This window comes from Lissotriton helveticus, chromosome 7 (assembly GCF_964261635.1).
Source record: "Lissotriton helveticus chromosome 7, aLisHel1.1, whole genome shotgun sequence".
NCBI classification, from domain to species: domain Eukaryota; kingdom Metazoa; phylum Chordata; class Amphibia; order Caudata; family Salamandridae; genus Lissotriton; species Lissotriton helveticus.
The window spans coordinates 225,977,113-225,993,582 of NC_136068.1; the positions used below are offsets into that span (position 1 = coordinate 225,977,113).

The following is a 16,470-nucleotide window of genomic DNA, read 5'->3' on the forward strand; positions in this document are numbered from 1 at the left end:
ACCCCTGAAATTAAACTTAACTGCAATTTACACACATGTCCCAAGCACGTGTGTGTGTAAAATGCAACTTTCAAAAATGCTTTTTTTTGCATGTTTGAAGGTTTTCGGTAAATTAGCACGAGGTTCAACCTCATGCTAATTTACGTCTTCCAAATTGAAAATTCGCTATTTAAAAATGTTCATGCATTGCATTTCAGAAATCTGAAATTGCGATTTCTGAAATGCAATCGCAATTTTAGAAATCGCAACATGATTGCGATTCCTAAAATTGCGAAATACATGATGCATTGCAATTTTGATAATTGCATTCGCAAAAGGGCCGAAAATTGCGATTCGCACCGTTTGCAAATGCAATTATCGTTGATGCATGTGGGCCCTGGCCCTTTGCGAGCGAATTTTTGTTTGATGAATCTGTCTGTTAGTTACACTAGAATATTGAGGCCCCTAGCATTTTACTTCCGCCCTAGCATCAAGGACTATGAGCTGCACACAAACAGCATAACATAACTCTGCAATTTCAATTTTCTTTCACAATGACACTGAGATGGAATGTAATTGTCACTGTAATTGCACTTCAGATAGCAGTTACGTCATGCTTTTAATTACTCCTCTACGTGGTACGAGACCACCCTCTGTGCGCGCAGCATTTCCTGTTTGAGGACTTTTTTTCTGCCAGCCCTGGTAAACATTGCCTTTTTGCTCTGGTGCATGCCAAGGCCTGGAAAGATGCAGTTACATGCGCGAGCTCTAATCAAGACAGAAAACAGGACAACAAATGTGACTAGGCTGGGAATACATTCCTCCGACTGCCACTTTAATAAACATCAAACATAAATAAAGATGTTCCTCGGCATGTTCCGCTCTATCAAAAACATATGTCGAGTCATCTGCGCCCTGGAAGTCTGTTTGCAGCATTTTAGCAGACAGCGACGAACGCGCATGGATTCAATTAAAGAGTCCGCGTGGGGGGTGCAGCCAAGCACGGGGCTGGGAGTGTTTACTTCCGCTGCACTGTGCACCGTCCGGGGCCTCTTTCCTCGCACAGGATAAACGAGCATATGAAGATGCGCAACAGGCCGGTCCTTAAATAATCAGAGTATCTTCGGTGACTCATCCTTGGCTAAGGGACTGGCCACACAGGGGGGCCGCAGTAAAGCATTCTCAGCCCTGGCATTACAGCCCAAACATGGATGCCGTCAACAGGCTGTCTCGGGCCCAACTTCTAAGGAGGTTTAATCAAAACAGCCTGTCTTGGTAACAATAGCAGCAGTTATCGTTTGTTAACCCAACGGAAACGACAGAATTCAGCTACTAGCTGGACTCCAGACAATCAGATCCAGGCTCAGGCATTAAAAAACCTAGTTATGAGAGCGGGGTAAGGGGGCGTTGAAGTGTATGGTGAATCATGGGTTCGCTTGCATTTTTTTCAAATAGGACTCACTCACGAGACATGCGCATTAGGAAGGGGGGTGGAAGAAGAGTGTGTAGGAGACTTGCGTTTTCACTTATAAATATCCACAATCAGGGTGTGCACCCATTTCCTCCATATACATTGGCCGTTGTCAGTCTTTTAGCGTGCAGCTGAGCTCCAGGGGACAAAGAGCGGAACTGTGGGCCCTATTCACATCAATATGTACAAAAATGATTCAAGAAAGGGACATCTGCATTTTGGAAGGGCCGGCTACGCAGTGTGATGGCGGAGTGCAGGTCCTATCCTGGGTGCGCACCAGATTCCACGTATTCATTGGCTCCCACCTTTCTTGAAGGCACGAAGCTGAATCCTGGAGGATGGACAAACGAGGAGCCCTATAATTGGCCTTAGTTACATAGAGCTGCTCAAATATGTTTCACATGGGCCGGCACACATCCTAATCAAAATTCAATAATTTGGTGCGCACCCGACTCCTAAATATTAATTGATCCACATTTTCACCCACGTTGAAAGGACACGGCTGCAATCCAGAGTATTTGTAAAAAGGCCCCTGGTGATGGGCCTTCGTCCCATAGATCCAATTTCAGACCACCATGTCCTTTCAGAAGACAGCACAGAAAAGATAATGTTTCAAATCCTTATCAGATCCAATACTGTAATTACAACTAATGGCCCAAAATAACTCTCAAATGTAGTCAGTATGTCTTTGTAGTTTCCCCTACAAGGGGGTTTTCTAGAATATTTTAAACTATTTGAATGTGGGGAGAGGAAAATGGCCTAATGCAGAAATCTTGATGCGTTTTGTTTGAATGGATCTACAAGATTTGTATTCGGTATTTTAGGATGTAATGTGATATGATGTTGAAAAATACAAAATTGTAACATAAACAACAAACTTCTAAGTTAATGGTTTTAAAACGATTTCAGCTATAACCACAGGCATTCAGTTTTTTTAAGTGATAAGCTACTACATTTGTTGAATATATAATTTTACATCATATGACAGAGCAATAGAGTAGTGCTGAATAACGCTGTTAAGTATGTCATTTTGAGTGAAAAGGATTAATTTAGACAAGAATAAGGTACAGCGTGAAATTCCCCCTGCTCCAATTTTATGGACTGCAAAGTAAAATTCCTTCTATTTCTTTAGGAAGTATAAGAGGATTGCAGAAAAGCTCTCCATCGCCTCAATTCTGTTCATGTTATGAATTAGTATATGGTGCTTCTACTATTGTCAAGGAATTGTGGAACTGGCAAAACTAATGGATCCTGTCCATCTCATGTCATAGCTCTTCCGCAGAAAATACTGAAAATGTAATGATTTCTTAATTTCAAAGCTTATCTAGCAGTATGTTTATAGCCAATTATCATAAAATAACCAGAAAATGCTCATAGGTAGCCCATTAATCTGTTGAGTGAGACTATTTTCTGGAAATTCTGGGGAATGTTACACCTAATTCAGAATTAAATCAGGTTTCTATTAACAGAAAAAAACGTTCTCAAGTAGGGCCTTTGTGTCATGAGACATGATTTAAATAATTCCTATTCAAGGCCCTCATTACAACTGGCCTGTCAATTCTGATAGGTCCAGTAACGGGGTGAATTGGCCCATCGGTATTGTGAGTTAAGCGCAATATCCACTGTTCAATGGTAAAACATGCAGATATCTGGTTTCTGAATGTTATTACACTAAAGCTCATAAACTGGGTTTTCCCCCTTTTAAAATTCCTGTTCTGTAGGTAGGGGCGTAGCTTCGAGGGGGGGGGGGGGGTGCTTGGAGTGTTACACTCCCCTAAAAAAAATATTCTGTAGTAAATAGTTGGGTACTAGGGCTTTCAGTCGATTATAATTGAAGTTTCTGTCAGATTTACTTTGGATTTTTACATACCAAACTCACTAAAATACACATGCACACACCTCCTCTTGTCTCTGTTTTGAATGCCTTAAAAATGTTGATTAGTTTGAAAATTGTTGTGCTTTATGTGCCCCGAACTGGTGGTTGGTGAGGCATTGGTTGATTAATTTCTTTAAAAACGTTGTTGGTTCTGGTAGGAGGGAGTTGGAAAGGGTGGCTGGGTCAGCAGAAGTTTTCTTGAGCAGGGGGGTGACTGTGGCATGTTCACAGGTGTCCGGGAATGTGCCTGGGTGGATGGAGACGCTGAGGATGGATGTTAATGTTTTGCTGTTTGGTAGGAGCCTATTGGTGAAGGCATGGTGGGAGTCCGTTAAGACCCTGAGTGGATGGTCTCCTTTGTAGCAGTGGTTTTGAAGGTGGTGATGGTCGGCCACAAGGTCAGGGTTCATTCTTCTGGCATAATGGGAAGTTAAAGTGCAACAGTGAGGGGGTCGGGTTGATGGTCCCAGTTGCCATATATGGAGGTGATTTTGTTTTTGAAGAATTTAAAGAGCTTGTTGCAAAGGTCTTGTGATGGGGTGATGTTGCTGGAGGCAGCAGGAGGAGTGTTGAACTGTTTGATGGTGGTGAAGATTTCCTTGCTGCTGTTATTGTCAGCCATTAAATAGTAATGGGGTAACCCAGTTACCCTTAGAACCTGGGTATGTAAATGAAACAACAACAACGGTTCTGTTGGGGATCACAAACAATTTGGTCAACCTGTAATTAATACACAAGTAAATAAATTGAACAACCTGAAATTAATACATATGCGAAGAATATATCCCGTGAAGTATGTAAGGAGACAGACGCTACACGATAAGGTTCAAAAGGTAAATCTATTTCGTATGAACCTTGGTTAGGGGAAGGAATCCACACTATTTTCGGGGAATAGCTGTCCAGAACAAAAAGACATAGACTCTATATACATTTAGTGATCCAGTCGTGACCGGTGACACAGGGCTATACAGAAACTGAAACAAATGAGAATCATACAGATAAACAAAACATTACATCCAAAAGTGTCCACTTTAGAGTACAATTGTCACAACTGTCAGTATTATTCCATTGTTTAAGTTGAGACTTTGTGTGGACAGGTACACGTAAAGAACGTCGACGTTTCGACCCTGTGTGATAGTGAAGACTTGAAAGCATAGTCCAAGCCCATGTCCAGGGCGAGCTGCTCACCTCTGAAACAGTCCAGCTTTCTGCCCCATGGGTGGGGGTCAGAATATGGATAAACACCCCCTCTCTGCTCGTTAGGGAATGCAGAAATACTTCTTGTGCCCTGGCATGGAGGTTGGGCAAGCAGAGGCCCATATACCAGTGGCTGTTCCTCCACAAAACCTGCAAATAAAACATTCTCTGGTGTTTCAGTGGCCTTTTCTGCCACTGGGCAGATTGGGGTAAACAAACACCTCCTGTCTGCCCTTGGGAGGCAGAAAGACCTGTGCCCTGTGTTAACATGCTTATGCCCAGGGGTGCTTCTTCCCCACCAACACAGTAAATACTATCTTCACTGGTGTTCTGGTGGGCTTCCTGACCCCCATTTGGGGGAGTTGCATTTTGGGACTATACACTCCTTGTTCTCACACACCCTTGGGGCAGAACAACTTTGTATGGTGAGCTTATAGTTTTATACGGTAATGGCCCAGGTAGATTTTGTGATGTGCGCCTGTTTCAATAAAGCGGCCTTTTTTCACACAAACCTGGTCTCAGTGGTCAGTACTGCTCCCCTCTTCCCTAATGCAATTAATTGCCAGAATTTCATATGGTCATTTATTCAATTTATTTAAACATTCTAGATTTGTGATTAAGGATTTGCGCAAGCTGCTCCTTAGCATTGTATGTTATTGATTTTTTCGTGCCCAGATAGAACAGGTAGTTAGGTGTATTATGACAAAAATACATATACTGTAATAAAGAGAAAAAAAATGTAAAAACGTTCATCTCTTCCCCTCCCCCATTCATGATCATAAGCTTCTTTGAAAATGTGACATGCACGCTCCTTTAGTTCACACAACACAAGACTGAATCTGCAATCTGGGGGTAGGAAAGTGTGTGAGGGTGGTATATATATCTGAAACGATTGGGGATTATTTTTTCATATATATATCTTCACATGTTCCTCCTCACAATGAGAACCCTCATTAAAAGTGTGTATGTTATCACCGATTTTCTTTTCCAGGTTTACAAAACGCCAACTCAACCCAAGGGCATTTGAGCGCCTTACACGAGTATCAGATTACACAGGGTCAATTCATTTATTGGGTGGGGGAGGGGGGTCGCAGGGAGTTTAGGTGATTTGCCCAGATTTCGATGGCGTTATAAAACATTTGCAAACAAAATGTTGAGTTGAACCATCTCTAGTGGAAATGGCAGCCAGCAGTCTCATGGTGTCACCATCTCTAAATCATTCAGCAAGCCCTGCCCTCAGGCCACCTAATGTGAGGGGGCAGCGCCCTTCCCTGAACCCCAACAAAGAGCTGTCCTGTGTGGCAGGCCTTCTGGGCCACGGTGTTGGCGCAGCAAATCCCCCGCACAGAAACTGGTCTTCCAGCTTGTGAGCCTGGACACAAAGGATGCTGGGAAGGCGTTTTATCCACGCCCTGGCAGGCATCTCGTGCCAAAGAGAATGAAACCACGCTCTCGCGCGCCTTTATTCCTGCGATGACTGAAGGGGTCGGCACGTGCACTTCGAGTTGTTAGCGCTCGGTTTGCACACCGTGAGGTGGACGCCTATTCACGCTCCCCGCCAGCATTCCTCCTTTCCTTCTGGCCTCTACTGTATGCTCTCCACACAAAAGCAAAGCCCGGCTCCTGCACCCTACAGAGGAACTCGAGCAGAGCGAAACAAGCTCTTATGACTGCTCACCTGACTCTTTATTGGTTTTCAAGTTCCAGTTTTTCAAGCTGCTACTTGCAACAAAGCTGCCTGAAAAGAGCTACCAGGACTGAACTAAAGACACTATAGTAAAGCTATAAGCCCACACAACTTGCAAGTGATTTATCTATATGTGTTCATGAGGGTCTGGCAGTTAGAACAGGATCGTGCAACCCCAGGCAGGCCAATCTAAATACATCCACCCTGTCCTGCAACAAAACTACCATTTATGTGGGTTCATGCTAGTGGCAGGGGTAATGGAAGTGATATCAGATGACATTTGAGGGTCGACCCCTTGACACACCCTCCGCCCATGGTCAACCTACTGGACGATGAGCAGTGTTTAGAGAGAGAAAATAATCCTAACTACATGGGCCCAATCATTTTCCTTAGAAGCCTGCTGCCACTACCCTCAAATTCCAGGTTTGCCCAATACCAACAGCGCCTTGTCTTGATTCCATCACACGCCTTTTTCTTCCTATACACTACACTGCCTGTTTCTCAGTCCTGCAGGTTATATTTATCTGCGTTCTCTCTTTATTACTCTTTCCCATCTATCTCTTCGTTCTTTCTCACTTTTCTGCCTCTCTCTCTCTCTGGGTCAAAGTATAGTGTTGGCAAATAAGTCCCGGTCCCCAAAAATGAGCATACTTCCACACATCATGGACCATACAAGATTTCTTACTTTAAATCAATGTTCCTTATTGGCAAAAATACGATTTTGATCAGTTTCATAATAGAAAAAAACGACTCCACCATCCTCTAAGGCATTTGGAAAATAGGGGTGATCTATTTTAATTCACCCGCTATCAGCACTCACTCCTGCATTCATTCTGTCCAACGGGCTAGCATGCTAAACCGAGCTCATCACGTAAAGGTGTTCACAATGTTATCCTATAATGAATCAATTTTTCACCTTCCAGGAAGCGTTGATCATCTAGATCCAGGCCACGATTCCACACAAACAGGATCTTCCCCACCACAAGATTGAGGGGCGCCCACACATTCAAGTCACGCACTTTCAGATTTCTATAGATTCATTCTTGAACAGTAGGTTCTCAGAATTACAATCTACATCGAAAGCGAAGGTACAAGCATGCTCTACGAGCAACTTGTTCCTCCAGTAAATGTTCCCCTTTTTGAGTGTAATGTGTTGACAGTTTTTGAAAGAAAATAGCTTTGCTTTGATGGTAGTGTCATTTACAATCATCTATACACCAACAGTAGTCTGTCACCTTATGAAAGCTATCTCAGTTTGACACCACTATCAGAAAGTGTGTGTTTAAATAGATGCACCATGTTGCGGTATTAAAAGCAAGCACAATCATTATAAAAGTATAGTTAAAACAAGACATAACTGAAAAAAACTCACCGTCAATCACATATTAAACTGAGAATGAGGCTATATCATTAGGTAGAAATTTAAAATTTTGGGCGACTCAATGATGACCTACATCTATGGAAATCCCTCCAAATGATTCACTGGTAAAGATCCGGGTAGGGCGGCATCAACAAAAGGTTGTAGTGCATGTTACCTGAAGGTTTCCTTCTTCACAGGTTGATAAAGTTAGCAGCCCAAAATTGTCCATACAGTTACTCAATTTTTAAAGCAGAAAGTGAGTCAATTGCAGTCATGTGCCAAACTGTTCATCGTTACATGTGATGCGAATGAATCTAAGAATGAAACGACTCAAACAGATAAAGCCACCAAACAATTAATATATCTATTTCCACTACATTGTCTCTTCCATCTTCCAGAGACAGCATAAGTTAGATTTATCAATGGCTGCTCAGTTGACTGTGAGCATTGCAATCGGAATGTAGAATCAACGCAGTCTTGAGATCAATAATGATTGGATAGTATTGTTATTGATGTTCAATCTATCTGGAATAAATTATTTTAAGTGATCAATCCAGAAGTTTGCTGGCACCCATCCTTTAGGTCGGTCTTGAAAACATGTCAACATAGAAAAACTTAATGTCCGACAGCAAATAGTCTGCCTGGTCCGAATGACTGGCTACAGGCTGTTCACGTTTCTATAACTGCAGATTTGTGATTCCTGAAGTGTACGTGGGAAATTGGCAGTGGATCACATGAATTACCCAAGTTGATGAGCATGATAGATGTCTTATATTATAGGTTTTTCCCATAATGGATCTTCTTTCTGGTGAGATTTGTAGAAGATATTCACATAGGATGCACACTTTTTAGACTCATTGCATTGTTACAGCTTCTTTTTAACGTCAATTCTCACAGTAAGTGTTTGTAAATTGGATTTTAATTTTGATAGAGTGTGGCATATGCCCTTGGGTATCTTGGCGGGGACTTTGTCAAGGAGGCACTGGAAGAAACTATAATGGGAGAGTGCAGAGCCAAGTCTTTGGTAATTTCCTAAATGCAGACTGGTTGACTTGTGTTGGAAGGTTCCAGGGCATTTGGTTCCTTAACTTCGCTGCATTGTGGACCAAACTTCTACCTCCCAGGACACTTCTATACTAATATTATAAAGAGAGAGCCCAAACCTTTGAGGCGGGTAAGCTCTGGAACTACAGCGCAAATCAGAACACCCAATACAGCATTGGAAAGGGGAGTATAAACAGATGGACATAGGCTATACACCAGCCCAATATATACATTACAAGTGAAAAAGACCGTTTTGGGACAAAGTAGTCCGTTATGGGCGTGGGCTTACTGCTGTAAAGCAATGCTTGCGAAAAGCGATCTGTGTGAGAAAAGCGTCCTGTGCGAGAATAGCGTTCTGACACGTCTTGAAGTGGGCGTGTGCCTTCAGAGACGCCCGAAGCATTGTGGAGAGGGGGGGGAATAGCGTCCTTGGAGTTGTGGCATTTGGCAGTGACGCTATGTGGGGCGTGTAAGTGCACCAAGCAAGTCTTTGGGGAGTGCGTGAACCTACTAAGGCACACGCCCTCACTGTGTATGCCAAGACTGATCAGGGGCGGTGGCAGGAGCGGACACACGTTCACATTATGCAGAAAGAACAAACCGCAGAGCACACGCTCACCTTCCGCGCAACAGAAAGAGGGGTTCAGAGCAGCCGCACAGGCAAGTCGCATGAAACAATAAATGTACTATGCCATGAACTTTTAAAAAGACTTTGCCTTGCCTATTCTAACCATTTAGGACATTCTTTTTCGTACCCGGACAACGTCGGGACAGGCTGCTAGTTCCTGATAAAGTGGATCTGTATTTTATTGCCCGTTGATGACCTCAGTGCTCGTGGGGAGTATACCAAGAGAGTTTCTGTCTGAAAACCTCTGGGCCTTGCAGATGATTATGAGCTGTGTGATGACAAGAGGTATTGGAAACGCCTATAGAACTTTTCGAAAAATGGCTGATGTAGGAAATGTTTCTCATCGTTTTTATAGTTCGATGCAGACCGATGATAAACTTCCACAAACAGGACTGCCACTTGTTGTCACTGGTGGCCTTCCAAATAAGACCTCCTTTGATAACTACATAGATTTGCCAGTTTGTTGAGAATATATGCAGAGAACAGCCACACTTGTTCAAAAGTCTCACATGCTCTTCTAGATGTTATTTCAAAGCATAATCATGGCTGGAGATGCAAAAACGGATCGATTAGCTGTATTAGTTGCGGAGTTTACAGTGGCATGGATGAGGTTAAGTGTAGTTTAAATATAGATGAGCGTCTGTTGTCTTTTTGTTCTGATCTATTGCAATTGAATTTACTGATTGTAAATGCGGAGTAGTAAGTCCATGAGCGAGAGAGGAGGCTTGTGCTCAGCAGGTCTACTTGCAATTAAATATTGGTGGTAAATTATTACACTTTTCTTCTTCCTACCTTCGACATTAGAAAATGTGTCGATCCATTTTAGGTACACCAGGGATTTAAGAAGCACCTCACTTTTGCCACTTTCGATGTTCCAAATGCCCATAGAAGTGCCTTGTATCTGCAGATAGCATTCGGCTGTGAAAGTAAAGTGGTTACATTTCTGGACGTCTTGCTATGTTGATAACCTTTTAATAGATCATGTATTAGGAGCTTTAGATTTCGATCTGACGGTTTTATTCACTGCTACATAGAATAATTTCCCCACATCAAGAACATTTTTGATGTTGGGAATTTAATTCGTCTTCCTGGGCCTAAGAAAGGGGCGTTTGTTCAATGGTCATTGCTTACTTTTTCTGTAATTCTATACGGGCACATGCATCATTTGTTTTTGCATTCGCAAACGGTGCGAATCGGTAAAATCGGCCGTTTGCGAATGCAAAAACCATGTGTGGGATGCATCAAACTTGTTTGCACAATTCGCATTTTTTAGCATTTCTAAAAAATGCGAATGCATTTAAGGAATCGCATTTGTGCGATTCCTTAAATGGAATGCATCATTTTTTTAAAAATTGCGAAAATGGAAATTGGAAGTGCAAATTAACACGAGGTTGACCCTCGTGTTAATTTGCGAAAAATTTTAAAAAAAACAAAAAAATGAATTTTTTTAACTTGCATGTTACAGACACACATGTCCTTAGGACATGTGTGTGTGAAACATCCACTTAAAAATACATTTCAGGGGTGCAGGGGGGGTCCTTTGGACCCCCCCCTGCACCCATGGAATGCATCAACATTATGCGAATCCTAATTTGCAAATTCGCAATTCCCATTGATTCCTATGGGCCTTTTGGCCCATAGGAATCAATGGGAAATGCGAATTAGCAAATTAGAATTCGCATAATATTAGCGAATCGGTAAAAAATGCAAATTTTACCAAATCGCTAATATTATTAGAAAAAATTCATGCATCCCGTTTGGCGAATTCCAAATTGCGATTCGCTATTTTTCGCAATTTGGAATTCGCAAACGGCCGGGATGATGCATGTGGCCGATAGAAACCTCAACAGTCTTTGAACTTGCCTCGACTAAAACAATACAATACAAAAAGTCACATCAAAATATACTATTAAATTTGACCAGATACATCAATTGTGGCATTGCAAAATATGTTCCAATTGCCATACAATTTTAAGCAGTGCAGCTTTTACATAGAGCCATTTTTAGAGGAATACCTACTGATAAAGCAATGCTGCTGATGAGACCTCCTTGGAGGTGGAGAGGACCGGAAGCTGTGGTGACAGCAGAGCTGCTATCACAGAAAGTCACAGAATTAGTCAAACTACTGATCCCAAAAATGTATTTTCCATTACTTGGACCAAGTAACAGAGCGCTCAAACCCCTTATAGTGTCAGACAGTTCAGTTCACATAACTGTTGATATGGCTAAAAAACACAATATGCCAAACTACAGAACCATACATTATCATCTTAAGGATTTTTGGGGCCCGGAGCAAAAAATACACTTGGGGCTGTTCAGAATAACGGTTTTTGTTTACCCATTTTCTAGTACTTCAAACTCCATAAAGCCAAACAAAATTGAACTTCTGGTAAAAGAGGAAATAGAGAAATAGACTGAAGTGAGACAGAGAAAGTGACCCTTCATGGGTTGGGGGTGGGGAGGGGTTAGGGCTACTGAATTCCAGGGAAGTAGCCAGAAGATTGAAATACCCCCACTTTGAACCCAAGCTCTGATGACACCAAGCAAGCCTTTCACCCACCCACCCACCAATCCATCCATCCTCAGTTTTCTATTCTCTCTGCCATCCTTTCACCCACCCAGATTTCTATTTACTGTGCCATCCATCCATTCAGATCCCCATTTTCTGTGCCATCCTTTCAATCTACCCACCCATCATCATATTTTCCATTTACTCTGCCATCCTTTCATTCATCCACCCACCCTCTCAGATTTTCATTTATTCTGCCATTCTTTCATCCACCGATCTCACTCACCCACCCATCCTTTTACCCACTCCTCTACACATCCTTTCAACCACTCATCCAATCCTTTTCCTCTTCCATACTTTCTCCAACACAGCCATACTTTCACCCACTCCTCCATCCTTTCACCCACCCATCCATCCTTTTACCCACTCTTCCTTTCATCCACACATCCATTCTTTTACCCACCCACCCATCCACCCACCCTTTTTCACTCATACTTTCATCCACCATCTTTTCACCCACTCATCCATCCACCCTTTCACCCACTCATTCATCCTTTCACTTACTCATGCATACACTCGCCCATCCTCCTTTCCCTTTTCTATCAGCCTATTGTTCTTTCAGCGATATCTACAAGTGTTTACTTGTCAAGATGCAGAGAGGCCCATAAAGAAACCCCCCGCGCTGTAGCTGATAAAAGGGGGTTCACAATGCCCCTGCTGAATGCCAATGTTGCCCATGCCTTAAAATATATCTTGAACCCTATACTCTGCAAAGTACCAGGTGGGTATATCTCTCCACGTGGATTGATAATTTTCCTCTGGTCACCAGATGCTTAAAGCAGACATACAGCTGGCCATTACAATCTCAGGACTCCCATTACACAGACCTGATGGTCAGGTCCAACAAGAGCAGCCAAAGAGACAGATGTGAATGGAAAAGCAGTGACCAAATTTGGAAGGGACAGAATTCACCTTCATATCTTCTAGGTTTTGCTTAAGATGCGGGAGGCTGACCTTCCCAGTCACTGGTTTATCATGGAGGATTTGTCCAACACATATTGGACAGAGTTCCCACACAAATAGAATAGAGACATTGGAGACAATTAGGAAGGACATTAGGTTTGAAAAGAACAACCCTGTGTGTCTAGTTGGTCATGAAGAAAAGCAAGTGTAAACTGACAAACTTCTTTTCAACAGCCAAGTGTAGTAACTTGTGAGGGTGAATAAGAATGGAGGAAGGGACAGTCAGACAAAGGCAGGTGTATCCTCATAGCATTCAGCTTTCTTCCAAAAAGGTGGCTGTAGGGTTTTGTGCGTTTTGGTAAATGGGGAGGGGGGTGAAGGGGGTGGTAATTAGTTAGTTGGTTCTGGAGGAAGCCAGACATATCTTTATGATCTTTTCTCTTCAAGGGAAAATTGTCATTGCATGTGAAACTCTGGCTTGTACAAGAAAGCACATTTGCCGAATCCACCTGTGAATTAATAAGTGTATGACAGTTTCATGCGTATCACCATCCCCCCTCCATCTCCCCACATCTCTCCACATTGGCTTTACCATTTGCTATGCTCTTGCCATCTGTCCCATAACTAAACATGGCTGAGAAGTTTCTTGACCACAGTGAGCACCAAAACTCAATCAGCATGTGCAACACTCTTAGGCAATTCGTTCATTCATGCATTGGTGCACTGAATGTCAAAATTCATGCGAGTTTTTTTTTTTTTGGTTCCATAAAAAATAAAATGGAAAAAAATGTATCCAGAATTGTTTTTATTACATGGTTATGATATACAACACGTTATACTGGGAACAATTTCCAAATATGTAAAGAAAGAGATTCATAGCCTCTTTGTAGTCCACATCGACTATGCAGCTCACACGCTTCTATTTTGCAGACATCGATTCAGCAATCAGGCAAGTGGTACACAAACTTATTGCTGTGCGAGCACGCATGCACGCACACAAACACTCACAGATCAGATTCAAAATGTTTTTAGTGGCACGAATTTCAATTTCTTTTCAAAAAAGAGAACATACATTTTAAATACCCTGTATAACATACCTGTGCGCAAATCTAAAAGAGGTGTTTTAGTTCTCCCCCATTACCTTTGAAATACTTAGCAAAAAAATTACATTGGAAACCCATTTATAAAAAACGTTCTAAAAAAATTCACCAGTATTTACAAATCCCATTAAATACATAAATAACTATATACAATCAAGAAACACGGTCTCCCTTGCTATACATCATATATTCCCTGGACTTTGAAAGGATGTGCTTGTGGTCTGTGCCTCTGAATTGTGTAAGTGTGGAAGCAAGCAAGATTTGAGTCTCTGTTTTGGTGCTCGCTTTGCGGGGTGCACATGTAAAATGCTGCGATAACCCAACAGGAATTTTTTTTTTTTACAGTGCTGGCAAGAATGTGGTTATAGTACACCAGAATGGCATGTTTTAGATCAACTTTAGCAGTGCATAAATGACAAAGAAAAGGTGCCATAAACAATGAGAGAAAAAAAAATCATGTAAAATTCAATAAAAAAAGTAATGCATAAAAGTGTAGAAATGTGCTATTAAAATGCAAACAAGTGTCACTCGACTGGTATCCCATTCCACAGTGCAGCTGGTGCATATCCTGAAATATGAGTACGTACTTACCATGGTTTTGAGCAATTGAATGCGCATTTATGTAAATACCCTAATGTAATACTGCATACGAGCTGATCATTGACTGATTGACAGCTGTGTGGACCAATGGCATTTCGATCTAACTTGGCTTAGTGTACCCTTGACTTTTCTTAATCTGGTCTCGAATGATTTCCATCACAGAGTTGGAAGGATAAAAGAATTGACAGAGCCAACCTGCCATTTTAATCAGACACCAGTTCTGCTTAAAGATGTTCAAAAAATCCTTTTCTTACATTGTACATGTTCATGGAAAATAGTGCCAGTTTTGGGGCAAAAAGGAACCAAGGCAAGTGATTTCCGATTTACACTTGTATCTTTTGGTTACGTATCCACAGAGGAGGGGCACTTCAACGTTGAAACGTCACACTTCCAACTTATGGACCCACAAGTTCCAAGGTTCCAAAATAGGGAATCGCCAACAGCTCCCGCTTGCAAGGTGACGGGCATCCACCCCACCTCCTCCGCTGCAAGTCAACGGAGCAATCTCTCATTAGGGAGGAACAGATTTTTGCTGTGGTTTCCTGAATTCCAAATTTTACAAGTCATATTGCTCACCCTAGGATCACTTCCTGTGCTTGTCCATTTTTTCAAGATTTTTGTTGCTGTCTGCCGGGCTCTGGTCTCCGGCGTTCATGTACATTTTGTCCGCTATTTTTAATGCTTCGTTGAGGTAGTTCTGGACAGAAGTCATGGCTGCGCATATGGCCGCGCTGCCAAAGCCGTGGGTGATGAGGCTAAAGTGAGCCAGGCAGCCCTGAATGCCAGGCTCAAGGATTGGATTAGGCCTGGCGTTACCAATTGGAGTCCGGTCTTGGGTTAGAAGGTCTGTGAACTCTTTGCAGATTTGCCTAAAAATGGCAAAAGAAACCATGTCACTTACTGTTCATTTAAACACCAATAACATACTACAAAATACATTAAAATTAGTTAGAATTTCTTCCATGCACAATTGGTTCTACATACGCACATATTGTATTTCATTTTTCAAAATTAGCACACAAGGTTTTGCAAAAGAGCAAAGAACAAAAGGTTATTTTACATTCAATGCAATTGATATTAGGTCTTCAGTATCAATGTTCCGCCATAAACCATCCTCCCTACTCTATATTTGGGTGGCAAACCACCAAAAATGTGAACAGAGAGCCCCCTGCCCCCTCCAGCATGGAGGGGGGGGCGGCGCTTAGGACACAGGGTGTCTGTGGCCCGAGCCCCTAGCAATCCGACAGAGTGACGGACAAGGGCGGCTGTGATCGGTCGCCGCGTCCCACAATAAGGGGGGGAAGACAGGCTGCCAGAAGCACCTCATTGCTCGTCACTTCCACGCGTCGTCGCCAAGTTGATCAAGGGATATAAAGACCCTTTGGCCCTGGCCTCTCTCCTGACGGGACCATCGTGGCGGCAGCAGCACGCGGATCGGCACCAATTTACCCTCCAACCCGACCCTATCTTTAGGCATGGGGTCTAGAGTGACTGGGTATAGAATCCTGGAGTCACCCCTAGTTAGCAGAGGGGTCCTCCAGAAGCAGGCAGTCCCCCCCGCACTCCTCCAACACAGCACTAAGGGGTAAGGTTCTGCAGTCCTGAGCCAACCAGAGGATGTACACCAGCTTGTGGGCTAGAGCACACAGAGATCATTTCGGGTGCGCACAGGGTGCGCTGCTCCTGCCCACCTCCTCGCAGCCACTGGGGGAGCTTGCTGTTCGGTGCCCATAGTGAGGACAAGGGTACAGTGGTGCGGGACTGCCCCTCATGGATGCAGGTGGTTGCACCTGTGTGGTCAAATGGAATTCAAGATTGCAAGGTGGCCCTTGGTGCGGAGGGTGTACTTCAGGATGTTGATGAATGTTCCCCTCCCAAACTGTGTTTAGCGCATATTCTATTGACACTTTTTCTTCAAGGTTTGATGACTGTTATGTGTTCCAAGTGTAATTTCACGTTGAAGTTTATTTTAGAACCTTTTGACTTTCACAAGTGTGATATACCAATTTTGAATAAAGTGATCCACAACAACAAAGCTTCTCTGTAGGTTTGTTGG

At 42.8% G+C, this 16,470-nt stretch overlaps 1 protein-coding gene across 3 annotated transcripts in view; it reads right to left on the bottom strand.

Moving 5' to 3' along the window:
* Window positions 1-13,504: 13,504 nt before the first annotated feature.
* Window positions 13,505-16,470, bottom strand: part of TFAP2C (transcription factor AP-2 gamma) — a 49,512-nt gene continuing 46,546 nt past the window's right edge. For all 3 annotated transcript variants that reach the window (XM_078651999.1, XM_078651998.1, XM_078651997.1), the window contains exon 7: window positions 13,505-15,283. In XM_078651999.1, the coding sequence (XP_078508125.1) occupies window positions 14,998-15,283 (286 nt within the window). In that variant the 3' untranslated portion in view covers window positions 13,505-14,997. The remainder of the gene's footprint in view (window positions 15,284-16,470) is intronic.